The sequence below is a fragment of the Vicugna pacos genome, chromosome 7 (genome assembly GCF_048564905.1).
Source record: "Vicugna pacos chromosome 7, VicPac4, whole genome shotgun sequence".
NCBI classification, from domain to species: Eukaryota; Metazoa; Chordata; class Mammalia; order Artiodactyla; family Camelidae; genus Vicugna; species Vicugna pacos.
Window position 1 is genome coordinate 33,474,392 of NC_132993.1, and position 14,609 is coordinate 33,489,000.

A 14,609-nucleotide genomic window follows, 5' to 3' on the forward strand; every position below is an offset into this window, starting at 1 on the left:
ATGATTCTCTTTTTCTTTATGGCACAATTTGTCAAATACGCTATTTCTTAATGAAATAATTAACCCTCGAGGCAGCGGCGGCAGACAGCTGCCACGGGTAAAACAGTAACAGCATGAGAAATAAATAAGCTCAAACATTTGATTATATTGAGGCAAACAGGCGACGACAAAATGGGATGTAGATTTTTTTTTCCATTTAGTTTTATATCACGCCAGCATGTGATAAAGTCCAATACAGAGACTGAGTTAATGAGCATTTTCTTTCCCCCCAAAACAGCCCATTAAGTTACCCAGCTGTCAACCGATACTCTTCCTCCTCACTGTCCTCACAAGCGTCTGCTGAAGTAAGCAATATTACAGGGCAATCAGAAAGCTCTGATGAAGTCTTTAACATGCAGGTACTTGATTGGCTTTTTTGTCTGGTCGTGTTTATTTCCTTTCTGTCTCCATCCTGAGAGTTTCCGTTCCCTCTGCTGTGCTTACGAACAGACCTTCAAGTGAGAACTTGACTTAAGGACAAACCTTTCAATGCTTGTGTTGCTTTCTGGGTCTCTGGGGTCTACAAAGATGATTCTCTCAAAACTGCCTCACCTGCTCTGAGAAGACAGGAGTGAGCAGGGGGAAGCCCGGGCAGGCTGTGCAGGGGTCGCGTTGGGCTCTGCCTCTGATCCCGGTCTTCAGTCCAAGACTCCTGGAGCTTGTCACCACCGACTAGATGCCTCTTAGCATTTCTGGTTTTTGTTTTGTTTTGTTTTGATTTAAGATGATATAGTTTAGGGGTCCATTGTAAGATCTCTCTATGTAGGTACATGTTGGAAATTTTCCATAATTTTTTTAAACAAAAGAAAAAACATAGGAATTCTAGAGTCAGTGTACCTCTTGCAACAGAAATTTGTATTGAGAACACACGTGTCAAATGAGGCATTTATACTAATTCGGTAAGACTCAGCTGAAGTTTTCCTCACCAGTATCTTTGGAAAAGGGACATAGTACATACACACTGTTAAATTCATGCTTTGAACGTATTGGGGAAAATGAGAAGGCACGTTCTCAGCCTTTTGGAAGCGCTCCCCTGTTTGCCTGCCTTGTGCTTTAGTCAGGGAGTAAGCTGCTCCCCAGTCCTAAGTCGTAGGATGCGTGTAGCTGAAACGAACACCAGAGCATCCCTTTGGCAGGAGTCAGAATCTCAGATGGATTCTTGACTAATCTGGACAGGCCTCCTTATCAGTCTGAGTTGGTGAGATTTTTCTGTATTTCTTAATGGACTTTCTTTTTTTTTCTTTCTTTTCTTTTTCTTTTTTTCTTTCTTACTAATAAAGAGGCCAAATGTTTTTAATTTGGAAAAAAAAATGGTGATTTTGTTTCAAATATATCAGTGTTGTCTGCAGCCCGTAAGCTGTGTATTCTAAAAGCTTCCATCTGTTTCCAGCCAAGTCCATCTACCTCAAGCTTGAGTTCTACTCACTCTGCTTCGCCTAATGTGACAAGTTCTGCTCCATCGAGTGCCAGAGGTCAGTGCCAGGGTGTGGGGTGGGCTCGGGGCCCAGAGAACCTTGCAGCCCCCAGCAGCTGCAGCGGCTTTCTCCTCCACATGGGCCCGGCCGGCCCCACATCCACGCTGACAGCCTTTTTTTCTTTCCTCTCTTCCCAGCTTCTCCTTTGTTGTCTGATAAACACAAACATTCCAGAGAAAACTCTTGCCTGTCCCCAAGAGAGAGGCCCTGCAGTGCCATCTATCCGACCCCCGTGGAACCTTCTCAGGTAGTCCTTGTCGGCTGGAAATACTGGGAAAAAAGGGAGAGTCTGGGCGTGGCTTACGTCCCTCTACAGAGACCCACGGGACCCGTCAAGAGGCCACCAGATGGGCTGTGTTGACAACACGTCCTGCTGGGTGAAGAGGGCACCTCTGCCCTGGGCCTGCTAGGAGTTTCTGTGTGGCCAGGGATCAAGTGTGGGTACAGGGGGGTGGCTGCTGGGCAGTAAAGCTGAGGGAGGTGGGAGATGTTTTACCCACCTTGATCTGACTCTGCGGTTCATTGCTGCTACTTGACTATATGGTAACAATGAGCCTAGGAACAAAGAATTCAATTACATTTAAGAGCAAAAGGGGAGAAGAGTCTTAGGTTTCAAACAGTGTTTTAAATGGTGTTTTTAAAAGTCTATACTAGAATTTAAATATAAAATGGTAAATGTTTTGGGGGGCAGGGGGGCTGTTTGCATGCAGAAATTGGGAGGAACTTCTTGCATTAGCCAGAGACCCTTGAGGAGAAGCCTGGCTGCCCAGCTGTCTCTCTTTTTGCCTCTAGCTAATCTGAGAGAGCAGCCGTGGACTCCTTTCATCCCCGGTGAGAAGGGCATTTCTGTCTGCCTGTGTGCCCTTCCTAAGGCACTGAGCCTTCGGGCCTCCCTTTCAGGGCACACGGTCTTCCCGCTCCCCCGCAGACAGGGAATGAGAGCAGGACCAGGGCTTGGACCCTCTGGGCCCTACAAGGGCTTTGAAGAAGGGTTTCAAAGTTGAAGATACATGTGGAGCCCTGAGTTTTTCCGATCGATTGGGAGTAACTCAGGAGTAGAGAAAATCACAGTGACTTATACTCCAGCTCATTCCTCTGTTTTTCTACCATCCTGCCAGAAGTCTGTGGCTGCCTCTGGAAATGGATGAGAGTGAGTGGGATTTGGCCTGATGGGTTTATCTTTGTGATTCGTGTGATCTTCCCCAAAGTCCCAGGGCACCTCATCTGCACAGTACTGACATCTCGCAGGAATTATATCTGAGTGCATTTGGCAGAACCAGCTAACTGGTTTAATTTCCCTTTGTTACTTGACTTTGTAAGGGAATTTCACGCCTTGCTCCATCTGCTCGTGGAGCGCATGTTGCCAGCATGGGGGACCCTGAAGGGCTTCCTTGATTAGCCTCATAAGTCTTCCACCTTTGGTAAAATTTTTGACGCAGTGTGTATGTTGCCAAAATTTCAATAATACACACTGCTCTGGTGTATCTACTTTTAAGGACTTGGCACCTTTTTGTTTCATGTATTAGGTGGAACCATGTAAAACTGGCATTTTTGTGGGTTAAAAATTCTAACATAGTGACCATTTCATATGTTTTAACCTAGTCTAGGATTTTAAATGTAAAGTCCATTCACTAGAGATTTTTTTGAGCTAATATTTCTCCTTTAATTCTCACTTGAATTTTATATTGCCAGTCTAGCATTTGTATTTATAAAGAGAACCATAGCTTAATTGCTGTTTATTTTTTTCCTTACATTTTATCACAAAAACATTTACCATTTTATATTTAAATTCTAGTATAGATTTTTAAAAACACCATTTAAAACACTGTTTGAAACCTAAGACTCTTCTCCCCTTTTGCTCTTAAATGTAATTGAATTCTTTGTTCCTAGGCTCATTGTTACCATATAAGAAAATTTTTTTACTGTAAAGGTTCAGTAATAATCATCTCATATTCTAGAAAGTCTCACATGTCAGTGTATCCTACTGTTAAAAATAGATTCTCGTACCTTTCCAGAGGCTGCTGTTTAATCACATCGGAGACGGGGCCTTGCCACGCAGTGACCCAAATCTTTCTGCACCTGAGAAAGGTGGGTACAAAGTCAGCCCCTTCTTCCATCCCGGAACGTGTAAGGGTTTGCTTGTCCTCATCTTCTCCAGTCTCCCATGTGTCTGTGTGGAAGGCAGGTCTCTAGACCATCAACGATCCAAACTAATCGGCTCTTTAGGGGATGAATGGAAGACAGTTCTTTCTGATGCCTTCCTCACAAACTGTTTTCTTGTAGGATTTAACAGCAAAACTCTGAGCAAGGTAGGGGCTCCTCCATTTAATGGCTTTTGGTGTCATTCACTGAGTCACCAAGGCAATTTCTGCACTACCTGAAACAAAGTTGCCAATTAGTCTCCTTGTCCAGCAAGATGAAAACAAGCACCTTCCCAGCTTGATCCCCTGGTCCCACTCTTTGTCCCCCTTTTCAGAGTCCTCCTCATTCTGCCAGCTCATCTGTTGTGTGTGGTGACTCAGGTGCTATTTAAGAATTGCAATCCAGTGCATAATGGAGTGTGCCCTGCCTCAAGGTCACGTGGAAAATTAGAAACAAACACAGGCCTAGCAGTTAGTTAATAGCCCGTTAGCGTCAGTCTGTGCAACACAGCAGAGGAGGAAGAGCAGAGTAACTAAGTTCCTCGGCTAACAGGGTGGGGGCTGGCCACTGGGCACCTGTCCACTCCAGGGGTCAAGCCTCAAAAATCAGAGTAGTCCCACAAGCACGTGAATTAAGTCACAAATGAAATGTCCGTGTAAAGTGCGTTTTAATTACCCTCATTAAGATCTCGACTATATTATGTGAATCCACCCATACGTTAAAACTTTGCCTAGGAGATAGAAATTAGCAAGACCCAGAGCCAAAATTATTTTAAAACACACATTTTGCTGTAAAATTACAAGTCAAATATTGATCTATGTCAGCAGAACTTAGGAATGTGCTATTTTTCCCCCCTCACTTTTCTGCCAAAGAAAAGCACATTTAAAAGGAACAGAGAAAAAGTATTTTATGCTTGCTCGTTCTGTCCAGTGAGAGCAGTACTATTTAAAAAAAAAAAAAAGGCAGTATTGAAATTCTGTATGTATCCACCAGGTGGCAGTGTCTGTTCAGGGAGCAAGCTGCTGGAAATCTCTAAAGACTTGATTCTGTAAACCTCATCGCACAGCGGCTATTTATAACCTAATGTGTCTTGCCCTTGTTCCTAACGGGGTTGCTCCATATTTCTGCATTTTACCTAAGCGTGGAGCAGACAGATTACAAAAAAGGGATGATATTGTCAGTATTCCAAATTATTTCTTTTTAGGACGTTCTTCAGCACAGTCCGTTGACTCAGGAACAAGGGTGAGATGTGGCTGTTCCTCCCAGTAATTCTGCCACATGGTGGAAATACTAGCGGGCCACTGCCTTCCCCATTTTAGGGTGCCATTTTTCAGAAATTTCCACAAAAAAATCAAGTTTTAAAATAGTCATCTTCCATCTGTTACACAACATCGAAACACATTTGTAATTCTCAACAAGTTTCTACACTATCGTGTAGAGATTTGTAGTTCTGTTTGACTGCTTGAGGGAAATAGAGAGGAGACATGTTATCACCCAATTAAATGTCACCAGTAACTATGAGGTAGGCAATTAATTAAATAGGTTTGGTATTTAGGAGTTTATATATATAAATCTAGTTGAATTTTTTCACTCTGGAAAATTCTGACTTCTAAGATTTCAAATGTTTGAAGGGCAAACTAGACCGCATGTTTTTAGCTGTGTTATTCCCTTCCAGCTGTGAACCCCACCCCTAGCAGCTGGAGCCTGGACAGTGGGAAAGAAGCCAAGAACATGTCGGACAGTGGGAAACTTATCTCTCCCCCTGTCCCTCCAAGACCCACACAGACTGGTGGGTATTTGAAGCATTTAACAAGCACTTTTATAAATTAACTCTTACTGACTACTCCAACTTGCCCTGAATTCCTCAAAAAGGTAGGCAGTTGATGTCCAAGGTAAAAACCTTCTTAGTAGCAACATAATTCGGTGGCAGCGTTCCCCTTCTTTCCTGAACTTCTGTTACACTAAGTCAAACAGTGCGCTATTCCTAGTACTCCGTGGGCAGAACCTGTAGAATGTTCATTTCCTGGGTACCACCCTCGAAATTTGGGGGGCACCCTCGCTTTGCTGAGCCACGAGCATTTTCTCTGTCCTTCGCTTGAGTCACCTCATTCTTCTCAACCTCTGCTAACTCCAACCACTTTATTCAGGACTGACACCACAGTTTCGGGCTGTCCCTGGATAGAATTAACTGTAATTTTAAGAGGCTTGTGGGGAACAGCTAACCTTGCACTCATAGTCACCTGCTGCTGAGAGAGGTCTGTATTCAAGGGTCGTGTTTCTCAAAGGGTTCATCTGAGACACCGCATCCCCTATGGCCGCAGTTTAAGCAGCACGTTCTTGGGCTTAACCTCAGACCTACAGAACCTGAGTTTTACTATTTTGGGGCCAAGACCCTAGTGTCTGTATTTTACCAAACCTTTGTAGACTTAGAACCACTGAAAATTTGAGTTTTTAACAGTAACAGGTCCCCTTTCCTCCTGAACAAGTTGTTGCTTGGTGACCTGTGTGGGACGGGGGCAGTTTTTAAGAGGAGCTACCCCGCTCTGCTGACTGTATCCTGGTGATGGGGAGAGTCTTTTTAACATTTAAGGTATATTTAGAGTAGTTTTAAAGCTTTACAACTGCAACTCGCCTAAAGGCAAGAGAAAATGTGATTTTTTTTTTCATAGATTTTTCTGGATTGATCATCCATGTTTCATTTGCTATATTTTAGAATCTAATCTTTTTTTTTTTAACTAAGAAAAGAAAAATGACTTTCTCTCTTTTTAAAATAGTGTGCTACCCAATTTGTTTTATATTCACCAAAGCTAAAAGATGCCAATAGATTTGGGGTTTTTTGTTGTTGCTTTTGTTTTGCGGGGGAGGTAATTAGGTTTATTTATTTATTTAGTGGAGGTAATGGGGATTGAACCCAGGACCTCATGCATGCTAGGCAAGCACTCTATCACTAAGCGATACCTCGACCCCCACCACTAGATTTGGAAAGATGTGTGAGATCTTTAAACAGAGCAAGAAATAACTTTAGCTTTGGTTGATCATCTGCATTAGTAGGTCAGTGCGCCCCTGGACCTTTAAGATCCATCAACCAAGCAATCGGTGTTTTATTTATGATGTCTGATTATTCAGGCAACTTAAACCTGGTGTGTCCCTCAAGTTGGGAACTTCTAAAGCGTTTTTCTAAGGAACAATAACATTCGTGGTACTTGGATTCCTAGGCCACTTCAAACATGTAGACAAGGACGCTGATAGAACTATTTCAGGTCTCTGTGGGACAGCCTTTCCAGAGCATCATCCTTGAACAGGCAGCGGGTGTAGGGGGGCTGCTGTGGCATCTACAGTGGTGGTCAGAGACCGCGAGGGTCCCAAGCAACAGGAAACCTTGACTCCTCCCAGAAATGCCATTCCCAGTCCAGAGCTGCTTCTCTCTACGTACCTGATTTTCTTCCGTACTCCACGCCCACAGTTGACGGGCCGGAGAACTGACAGTGGCGGTGGGGCCTGACACACTGACAGCTGGCCCTGGTGTGCAAGATGGAGGCCACACAACCTCAGTGTGGGCACAGACCACCCTCCCTGTTCCCGCAGGCCCGGGGCGCACAGGAGACCATCCCTCTCCCCAGTTCACCTGGCAGGGCTGCCTTCCCTTCTGCACTGATTGCTGTCACGGTCTGTCCTCATGTCATCGTGTGTGGTCACTGCTGGGGGGGATCGGTCAGTCTTCTCTTTAGCCTTTCTGTCATTTTCCTGAGTCTCAAACCTCACTGTGACCGCTGGAGGGCGGCGCAGCACACCTTGAGCTTACTGAACCCTGTGCAGGTGGAACTGGGAAACCGGGCTGAACTCACCGTGTTGGCAGTGTCACGGCGTCACAGCAGGCTTTTAGCATGTGTGGTTATGCCTTAGGGAGCTAGCTTTGACCCACAAGCTGCACACACTATCCCAGGTGCAGGGCTTGAAAATCTGGTGGGAGAAACAAAAAGAGGACCTTCTTTGCCATGATGATGAAATCCACAGGGAACCACCCCCCCAGAGGTAAAGGGAAGACCCGAGGACAGACATGAGGGGGAGAAGTTGAAAACTTCTTACCTCTTGTATGGACATAGCCGAGGGTTTCCTGGCATTCAGGAGCATTGTGGGTGTGGAAGTGGAGACGGGTGTCAATATATTATTCCCAGGAACCTCTTCTAGGCCGCCCAAGTGACCTGGGTCCTCTCATTCCTACTCGGACAAAAGTCAACAGCTATTTTCCCAAGTCTACCCCCTGGCACCTTGCACCTAAAAGCACGTTTTGAAACAGACCAAGCAGCAGAGAAGCATTTGGACTTTGAGGAATTGGAAAGGTCGTTGGATCAGTCTGGGGTTCTGTCACTTTGGTTAAAGTGCCATGTAGGCACTGGTGACTTTTCACCAGTTCTCCCATTGTTTGTGAGGAATCTGTTTTGGGTGGGCTCCCCGACACCCCTTGCCCAGGAAGTCCTCGTGCACTGCATCATCCATATGGGTTTGTACACACAGAGGGCTTTTGCAAGTAGTCAGCTGTCTGGTTCTTCTGAACTGAAACAATCTCTCTCTGTTTACAGCGTCACCTGCGAGACACACGACATCAGTATCCCCCTCACCTGCCGGGAGATCGCCGTTAAAGGTACAGGCTCTTATTTAGACTGAGGATAGAGACCCGCCCCATGTTACTTTTTTCCCTGAGACTCATCCCTGGTACATCAATGAGGTGCTTTCAGCTGCACAGACCAGGCAAAGAACATATAAAGAAGGGGGAGACTTGCGCATTGGGGAGCCTGCTCGTGAATGCAGGCATTTGTTTTCAGAATCTTAGCCTTTCTCTCCAGATGGTGGAATGTACAAACCAGAGTGAGTATATACACTGAATTAGGAAAGAAACAGTCCCTATGTACCTCCTAGGGCATTCTCAGCCTGGTCTTTTGGTTTAAGGGACATCAAAAACACACACTTAAATTGAAAAACATCAATAATCGAGATCTACTAGGTAATTCTCCAGTGCTTTTTTTCCATCAGCCTCATCCATTCTGCCAAGCCCATTTTTTTTCCTCTTAACATTTTATACCAAGGCTTTCATTTACATTAGAGAGACATACTTGATCATGAAAAACAAGGCAGTAAAATGAATTTTAAAATTTCTGGGAAACAAACTTGCAAGCTTTAAAGGTCAGATATTTGATTTGGTGTGTAGACTTAGGCTATTTAACATCTCTAAACACACAAAATCCCTCATGAAGGTAAAGAATAATGTTTAGCCTCTATCCAAATTGAATCAGACTGGCTGCAAGGATTTTCAGTACATCAGAGGTAGATGTTCAGAGCTACTGCACCAGAGCCTAGTATAAGGTTGAAGTGAGTGTGGAAGAATGATTTCGTACCTGAATGACTTAGGATTTTCAAGCTCCGTGTCCTTCTTGTGGATGAGATATTACCAACTAATGAAAGAAAAAGATAAATTAGCTCCTACAAATACCTAGGGGCAGGTTGTGACCCAGTGCATCTGTGAGGCTGGGGATTGCTGCTGACAGGAATTGAGAATCTGGAATGAAACCGCCCCCCTAAACAGAGAAAATCACAAAGAAATGTGATTTTGTTTGCATTACCAACAACATTTAGGGTGTAGGAATTTGCTGGTTAGTGCAGATCATTTGCTGGTTCTGTTGTCACTCTGTATTGCAGCTGCTCATCACAAAGTCCACGTGACTGCATTCACCCTGGAAGCCAGACACTGTCACCCTGATGCGATGGGAACAAAAGCAGCATGGGTTTCCACACCTTTACATATCCCCTTAATCGCAGAGACCCCCACATGTTGCAGCGGAATTAACATATGCATTTTTCAGCTTGGTTGTGCAAACTAGTAAGATGATAAGGAGTCTTATAGATTGATTCTTAAAAAATACAGAGAACTGAGGGGCTAAAATTGTGCAAGCAGCCACCAGACCGTCCCAGTTAGCAAAGTGGTGTGTACTGTCTCCCCACAGCCCTGCCTGTATGTTCTTACTGGCCAGAAGTAGCCTTGGAACCAGCTCTTTACAAATTGGGTTTGAAGCGAAAAATGGGTGGAACATTTGTGCTGTGACTCCTGGGTTACATTAGAGGGCACAGTGCTACCAAGTTCCTAGCTCCGCTGTGCTGAAAATGCAGAAAACTCCTTAACTGAGCTTTTTTTCCCCCAGCAATTAAATGATGGAATTAACCCGTGGAGAAGACTGAGCTTACCTGCCTTCTTTTGAACTTAGGGTCTAATTTAAAAGAAAAAAAAAAAAACCAGCAGTGAATTGGGCTCTCTTAATTGACCATGCTCAATTTTAGACCCCTGCTCAAGGAAAGGATTTGCGTCTACCAGCATTATGTTGTTTAAAAAGAGAAATCAAGGTCAAGTTAATCTAGGATAACGTTTCTCAAAGTATGTTCCACGGTGCGTTATTTTTACAGGCCATTATGTGATGAATAACAACAACAGAAAAAAGGTCTAGGGTCAAATAAGTTTATAAAACACTGGGCTGAACAAAGTCAGGTTTCTTCACTGCAGGACTTTAACAATGGACTCTAGGCGTACATAGGGTGCAGCACTCCCCAGTGGAACCCTTTTTCCACACAGCCTCTCTGAAGACCCCAGTTAGGGAAGGAGCAAATTCCAAAGCTGGAGGAGCCAGACAGGGACCAGATGAGTGAAGGCAGCCAGGAGGAGTCAGTGGGCCATGTGGGCAGGAATCCCACAGTCCCACAGTCCAAAGCCCCTGCTCAGCTTCAAAAGATGACCTCCTATAAGAGAAAGTCAGTCACTGCTGCTGGAACTTCCAGTGCTTAATAAAATGCCAACAATCTGGCCTTAGATGGGACATCTTCTGACTTAAAAAATTAACAACTAAGGCTTTTAAAAAACACTGTAGATGCAACAGCTCATCACTCACCCTAGAGCCTGAGGGCTCCCAACACGCAGCTGCAGCTCGAGGGTCTGGCGTGGGCACAGAAGACTCCAGTCCAGGCCTGCAGGACCTCCCCTACCGCCTCCTAAGGTCTCTGTGGGGAGTCCTACCCCCATGTCCCGCTGCCTGCAGCCTCCCCTGCAGTGCTGAGCGCATGTCCTGCTGATCTAGAAAAAGAAATGGTACCTTCAATGGGCATTTTTTGTTTGTTTGTTTGTTTGTTTTTGCCAGTTTCCCATCTTTTAAACCATGGGGCTAATGATTGGCCTCTGCCTTTTCTCCCTGCTTACTTTGATCCTCTTTCTCTCCTGACTGTGATAAGGAGTAGAGCGGGCAGTGAGGTGACCTGAGTGACTGGTGAGCCTGGTAGATGAAGGCCTGTTGTACGTGTCCGGTGCTGATTTGAGTCTGGGTGTGTCAGCACGAGTCTCCCAGGGCTGCCACAACCAACCACCCCAGACTGGGAGGGCTTCAGCAGCAGACATTTATCTTCTCACAGCTCTGGAGGCTGGAAGTCCAAGGTCAGCAGGGTTGGCTTCTCCTGAGGCCTCTCTCCTTGGCTTGCCGACGGCCAGCTTCTCCCTCAGTTGCCTCTCGTGTGTGTGCTGGTTTCTTTGGTGTCTCTTAAAAGAAAAAGAAATACAAAGGACAGCAGTCAGACTGGAGTGGGGTCCACCCTGAGGGCCTCATTTGAACTTACCGCCGCCTTCAAGGCCCTACCTACCTAGCTCCAAGAGCAGTGGCATTCTGAGATGTGGTGGCGGGTGGGGACGGGTAGGGCTTCAACTTACCAATTTGTGGGGGACCCGGCTGAGCTCGTCACAGTGCGGGTGACTCCCTGCTGTCTCCCCGTCTCCTCCTTCCCTCGAGCAGGGCTCCGTGCCGCCTTTCACCCCCTCTCCGGTGGAGTATCACTCCCCAGGACTGATCTCCAACTCCCCCGTCCTGTCGGGCAGCTACAGCAGTGGGATTTCTTCCCTCAGCCGGTGTAGCACGTCGGAAACCTCAGGCTTTGAAAACCAGGTGCACGAACCGTCGGCGCCGGCGCCGGGGCCGGGCTACGGCGGGCCGGAGGAGCCGGTGCGCAGGGAGAGCAAGACGCCGCCGCCGTACAGCGTGTACGAGCGGACTCTGCGGCGCCCGGTGCCGCTCCCGCACAGCCTCTCCATCCCCGTCGCCGCCGAGCCGCCCGCGCTGCCCCCCAAGCCCCTGGCGGCGCGGGCGGGCCACCTGGAGAACGGGCCCCGGAGGACTGAGCCCGGCCCGCGGCCCCGGCCCCTGCCCCGCAAAGTCTCGCAGTTGTAAGGCCCTTTGCTCGCCCCTGCGATGAATTCTCTGCCGTTTACAAGAAATAAGAAGTGTGATGAGAAGACATTTAGTGTAGGCACTTTAATCCCTTACTCCGATTTGTCTTTACATGAATGGAATTACAACTCGCTTATTCATAGAGTGTTGCACAATGTTCAGTTACTGATCTAAAACGCCAGATGTTACGAGTATGGCTGGATGTCATTAAAACGTTTCTCATTTCAAAGTGATAAATAGTGATAAAGAAGACTTCTTTTGTATCTTTTTACGTTCACCTTTTTTTACGTAGTTAGTTGACTCTCAAAACCAATACGATATTGTCGAACATTACAAAGTGTGATAATGTTGTATACTTTTTACTGAGTACTTGATACTTGGAGAATGCTTACTGAGTCAGTGCACATCCTAACACAAGGGTCCTTACTTTAGAAGACTTCTGTAAATAAGGTGAGATTTCTGGCTTTTTCTCTCTGAGCAGACTGATGCACATCAGGGTTAAAAAATTAAAACCAGGCTGGTGAGACATTATACTTAAGGGGTTTCAAGGATTGGGACTGGAAGTGGTTTTGTTCTTGAAACAAAATACTTCTTCAAGGTTGCATTTGACATTTGACGGCTGTCTACATTCTTAAAACTTCAAACTCTGCAAGTTGGTTGGGAAATCCTTTAGTACCCTGACACCGTGGTATCTACTGTGTTTCTTTTCAAGGTGCAATTTACTTCCAGAGTTCCGATCGGGTAGATTAAGCAAAAGACCCCAGGAGAAGTGTTTACTTGAATCTTGTGCTTCCTTACTTGATAGTTTCCTCTACCAAATTTGTCATTGACGAAGAGCAGATGTTCATGTATTAAGTAGGCACAAATTAATGTGTCCCATTAACAAGAATTCAGGAATCGATACAGGACAGTATTAAATCAATAGAGTAAATGAAGGGGGGAAAAAAGCTGTAGAGAAAATATATTAGCATGATTAAATGGCAAAAGGACTTTCGAAAGGCAAGGGCATTAACTTTAAATCCTGCACAAAATGAGAAATTCCTCTTAACTCTCCGTTATTACCAGTGGAGCTTGTCTTCTTAGCTAATCCTGTTGTCCTTTTGTTGAAGGAGGATGGCTCTAGCTTGAATATTGCAACGTAGCATCTTAGGTCTAGATAGGGATGCTAATGCCACAGTGGTAGGAGTGTGGAAAAAAAAAAGCACCTTGTATGTAGTAATGTATTTTGTATCTTTGTTTTCTTTACTGACTGTTTATAACACTCAATTGACAATAGATATGAACTGTATTTTAAATCATACTGTTGAATATTTTCCCTCTTTTGTTGGGAAGCTCATTTTGGTTTAACCGTGTTTGTTTTTGTTGATAGCTTACCTGGAAGGCAGTGACCACTTTTTTATATTCCCTTAATGAAACCATTCAGCAGGTATACGCTGTTGAGGCTGGTTATAGAGGTTTTCTATAATAAATGTTCAAGTATTTTTGTACATAACTGGTTAATTTTAATAAGAGATACCATTATGTGTTTAAAAAAAAAGTAAAAATAAAAGCAAACAGTTGTGGATGCAGTATGATTGTTATAATTATGCCAAATACTTTATGTAAAAGAATATTTGTACATATGTGCTTTTAACAATAATTCTGCCATATTGACTTTACAATTTTGAATGTCAGAAAAATTAATATATGTTAAAATATTTATGTTTAGTGAAAGTATTCATAATTGCGAAAAGGAACATATGAATTTTAGCTTTGTATCTTGCAAGTTTTTCCATTGGAAATTTCTTGAACTAGCTTTTGCTTTTGATGATAACACTTTGTGTTTGTAATCACATCCTTAAAATATATATCTATCTATATATAGGAGGATCCATATTTCTCTTGCTTTAAAGAAGTAAAGCTTTCCCTCCATTTAAATAGGGTGATATGTATAAGATAACAAAGCTTCTTTGATTTCCTTTTCCTCTGTAATTTAATAGATTTGTTGACTAGTGCTTGGGCACAGTATAAATCAGTGTTACTTGCTCTTGAAGCCATTTTTTTCAAAAAATATTTTTTGGCAGTTGATCACGTGCGTGTATTTCTGAAGCAGCTGTATAGCAGAACATTTCAAGAGATTCTGTTAGCTCAGATGTTCATGTTGGTTGCTGCTGAATGGTAAATAATAAATAAAATTACCTGATTAATCTTGATTATTTCTGTCTTTACTCCTGTCATCAGCATATCTTTACCTGGAACAGGAAGCTGTGTAAATAACTAACTGCCACGTGTACAAAAGGGATAGTTGAGTGCTGCTTTTGCCAGCTGGACAAACTGTCTGCATGCCTGATTTCTCCCTGATTATCATAAAATGAGAGGTATATTCGACAGTACTACAAAATCCATTGACTACCAAATTTGCTAATAAAGCCTGGCTTTTAATTTTGTGAGATGCATGTTAAACTTACAACATTTATGTAACTCAGCGCTAAGCAAGTCATTGTCTAAAAGCTCCTGTGCAGTTAAATACCAAAACCTATTTAAAGGTCATTGTCAATGTCCTCCTGATTATTTCTCAACATTAATTGATTTTAGAGCATTTCTGGATCATTTTCATGACCACTGAACCCACAAGTATTTCGATTGTACAAGCCTAATTACAATATGAATAGCACCTTTTCCCACCTAAGTAGTCTTCTCTCTGGATTGATATTGATTGTTC

The 14,609-nt window shown here is 44.1% G+C and overlaps 1 protein-coding gene and 2 long non-coding RNA genes across 3 annotated transcripts in view; 1 reads left to right on the forward strand and 2 right to left on the reverse strand.

Annotated features, from left to right (window-relative positions):
• Positions 1 to 14,100, forward strand: part of DOCK4 (dedicator of cytokinesis 4) — a 410,882-nt gene extending 396,782 nt beyond the window's left edge. Inside the window, exons 46-52 of the mRNA XM_072964656.1 lie at positions 278 to 398; positions 1,430 to 1,511; positions 1,652 to 1,761; positions 3,530 to 3,602; positions 5,332 to 5,445; positions 8,237 to 8,298; positions 11,477 to 14,100. Of these exons, the coding sequence (XP_072820757.1) occupies positions 278 to 398; positions 1,430 to 1,511; positions 1,652 to 1,761; positions 3,530 to 3,602; positions 5,332 to 5,445; positions 8,237 to 8,298; positions 11,477 to 11,908 (994 nt within the window). The 3' untranslated portion in view covers positions 11,909 to 14,100. The remainder of the gene's footprint in view (positions 1 to 277; positions 399 to 1,429; positions 1,512 to 1,651; positions 1,762 to 3,529; positions 3,603 to 5,331; positions 5,446 to 8,236; positions 8,299 to 11,476) is intronic.
• On the reverse strand, positions 178 to 9,614 carry LOC140697372 (uncharacterized). The gene is made up of 5 exons (XR_012074339.1): positions 9,050 to 9,614; positions 7,743 to 7,874; positions 7,502 to 7,616; positions 3,522 to 3,891; positions 178 to 797 (listed from the first exon to the last, which is right to left on the reverse strand). It is a non-coding gene; the product is annotated as an uncharacterized lncRNA (long non-coding RNA).
• On the reverse strand, positions 10,007 to 11,618 carry LOC140697373 (uncharacterized). Its single transcript, XR_012074340.1, has 3 exons — positions 11,395 to 11,618; positions 10,894 to 11,226; positions 10,007 to 10,770 (listed from the first exon to the last, which is right to left on the reverse strand). It is a non-coding gene; the product is annotated as an uncharacterized lncRNA (long non-coding RNA).
• Positions 14,101 to 14,609: the final 509 nt, after the last annotated feature.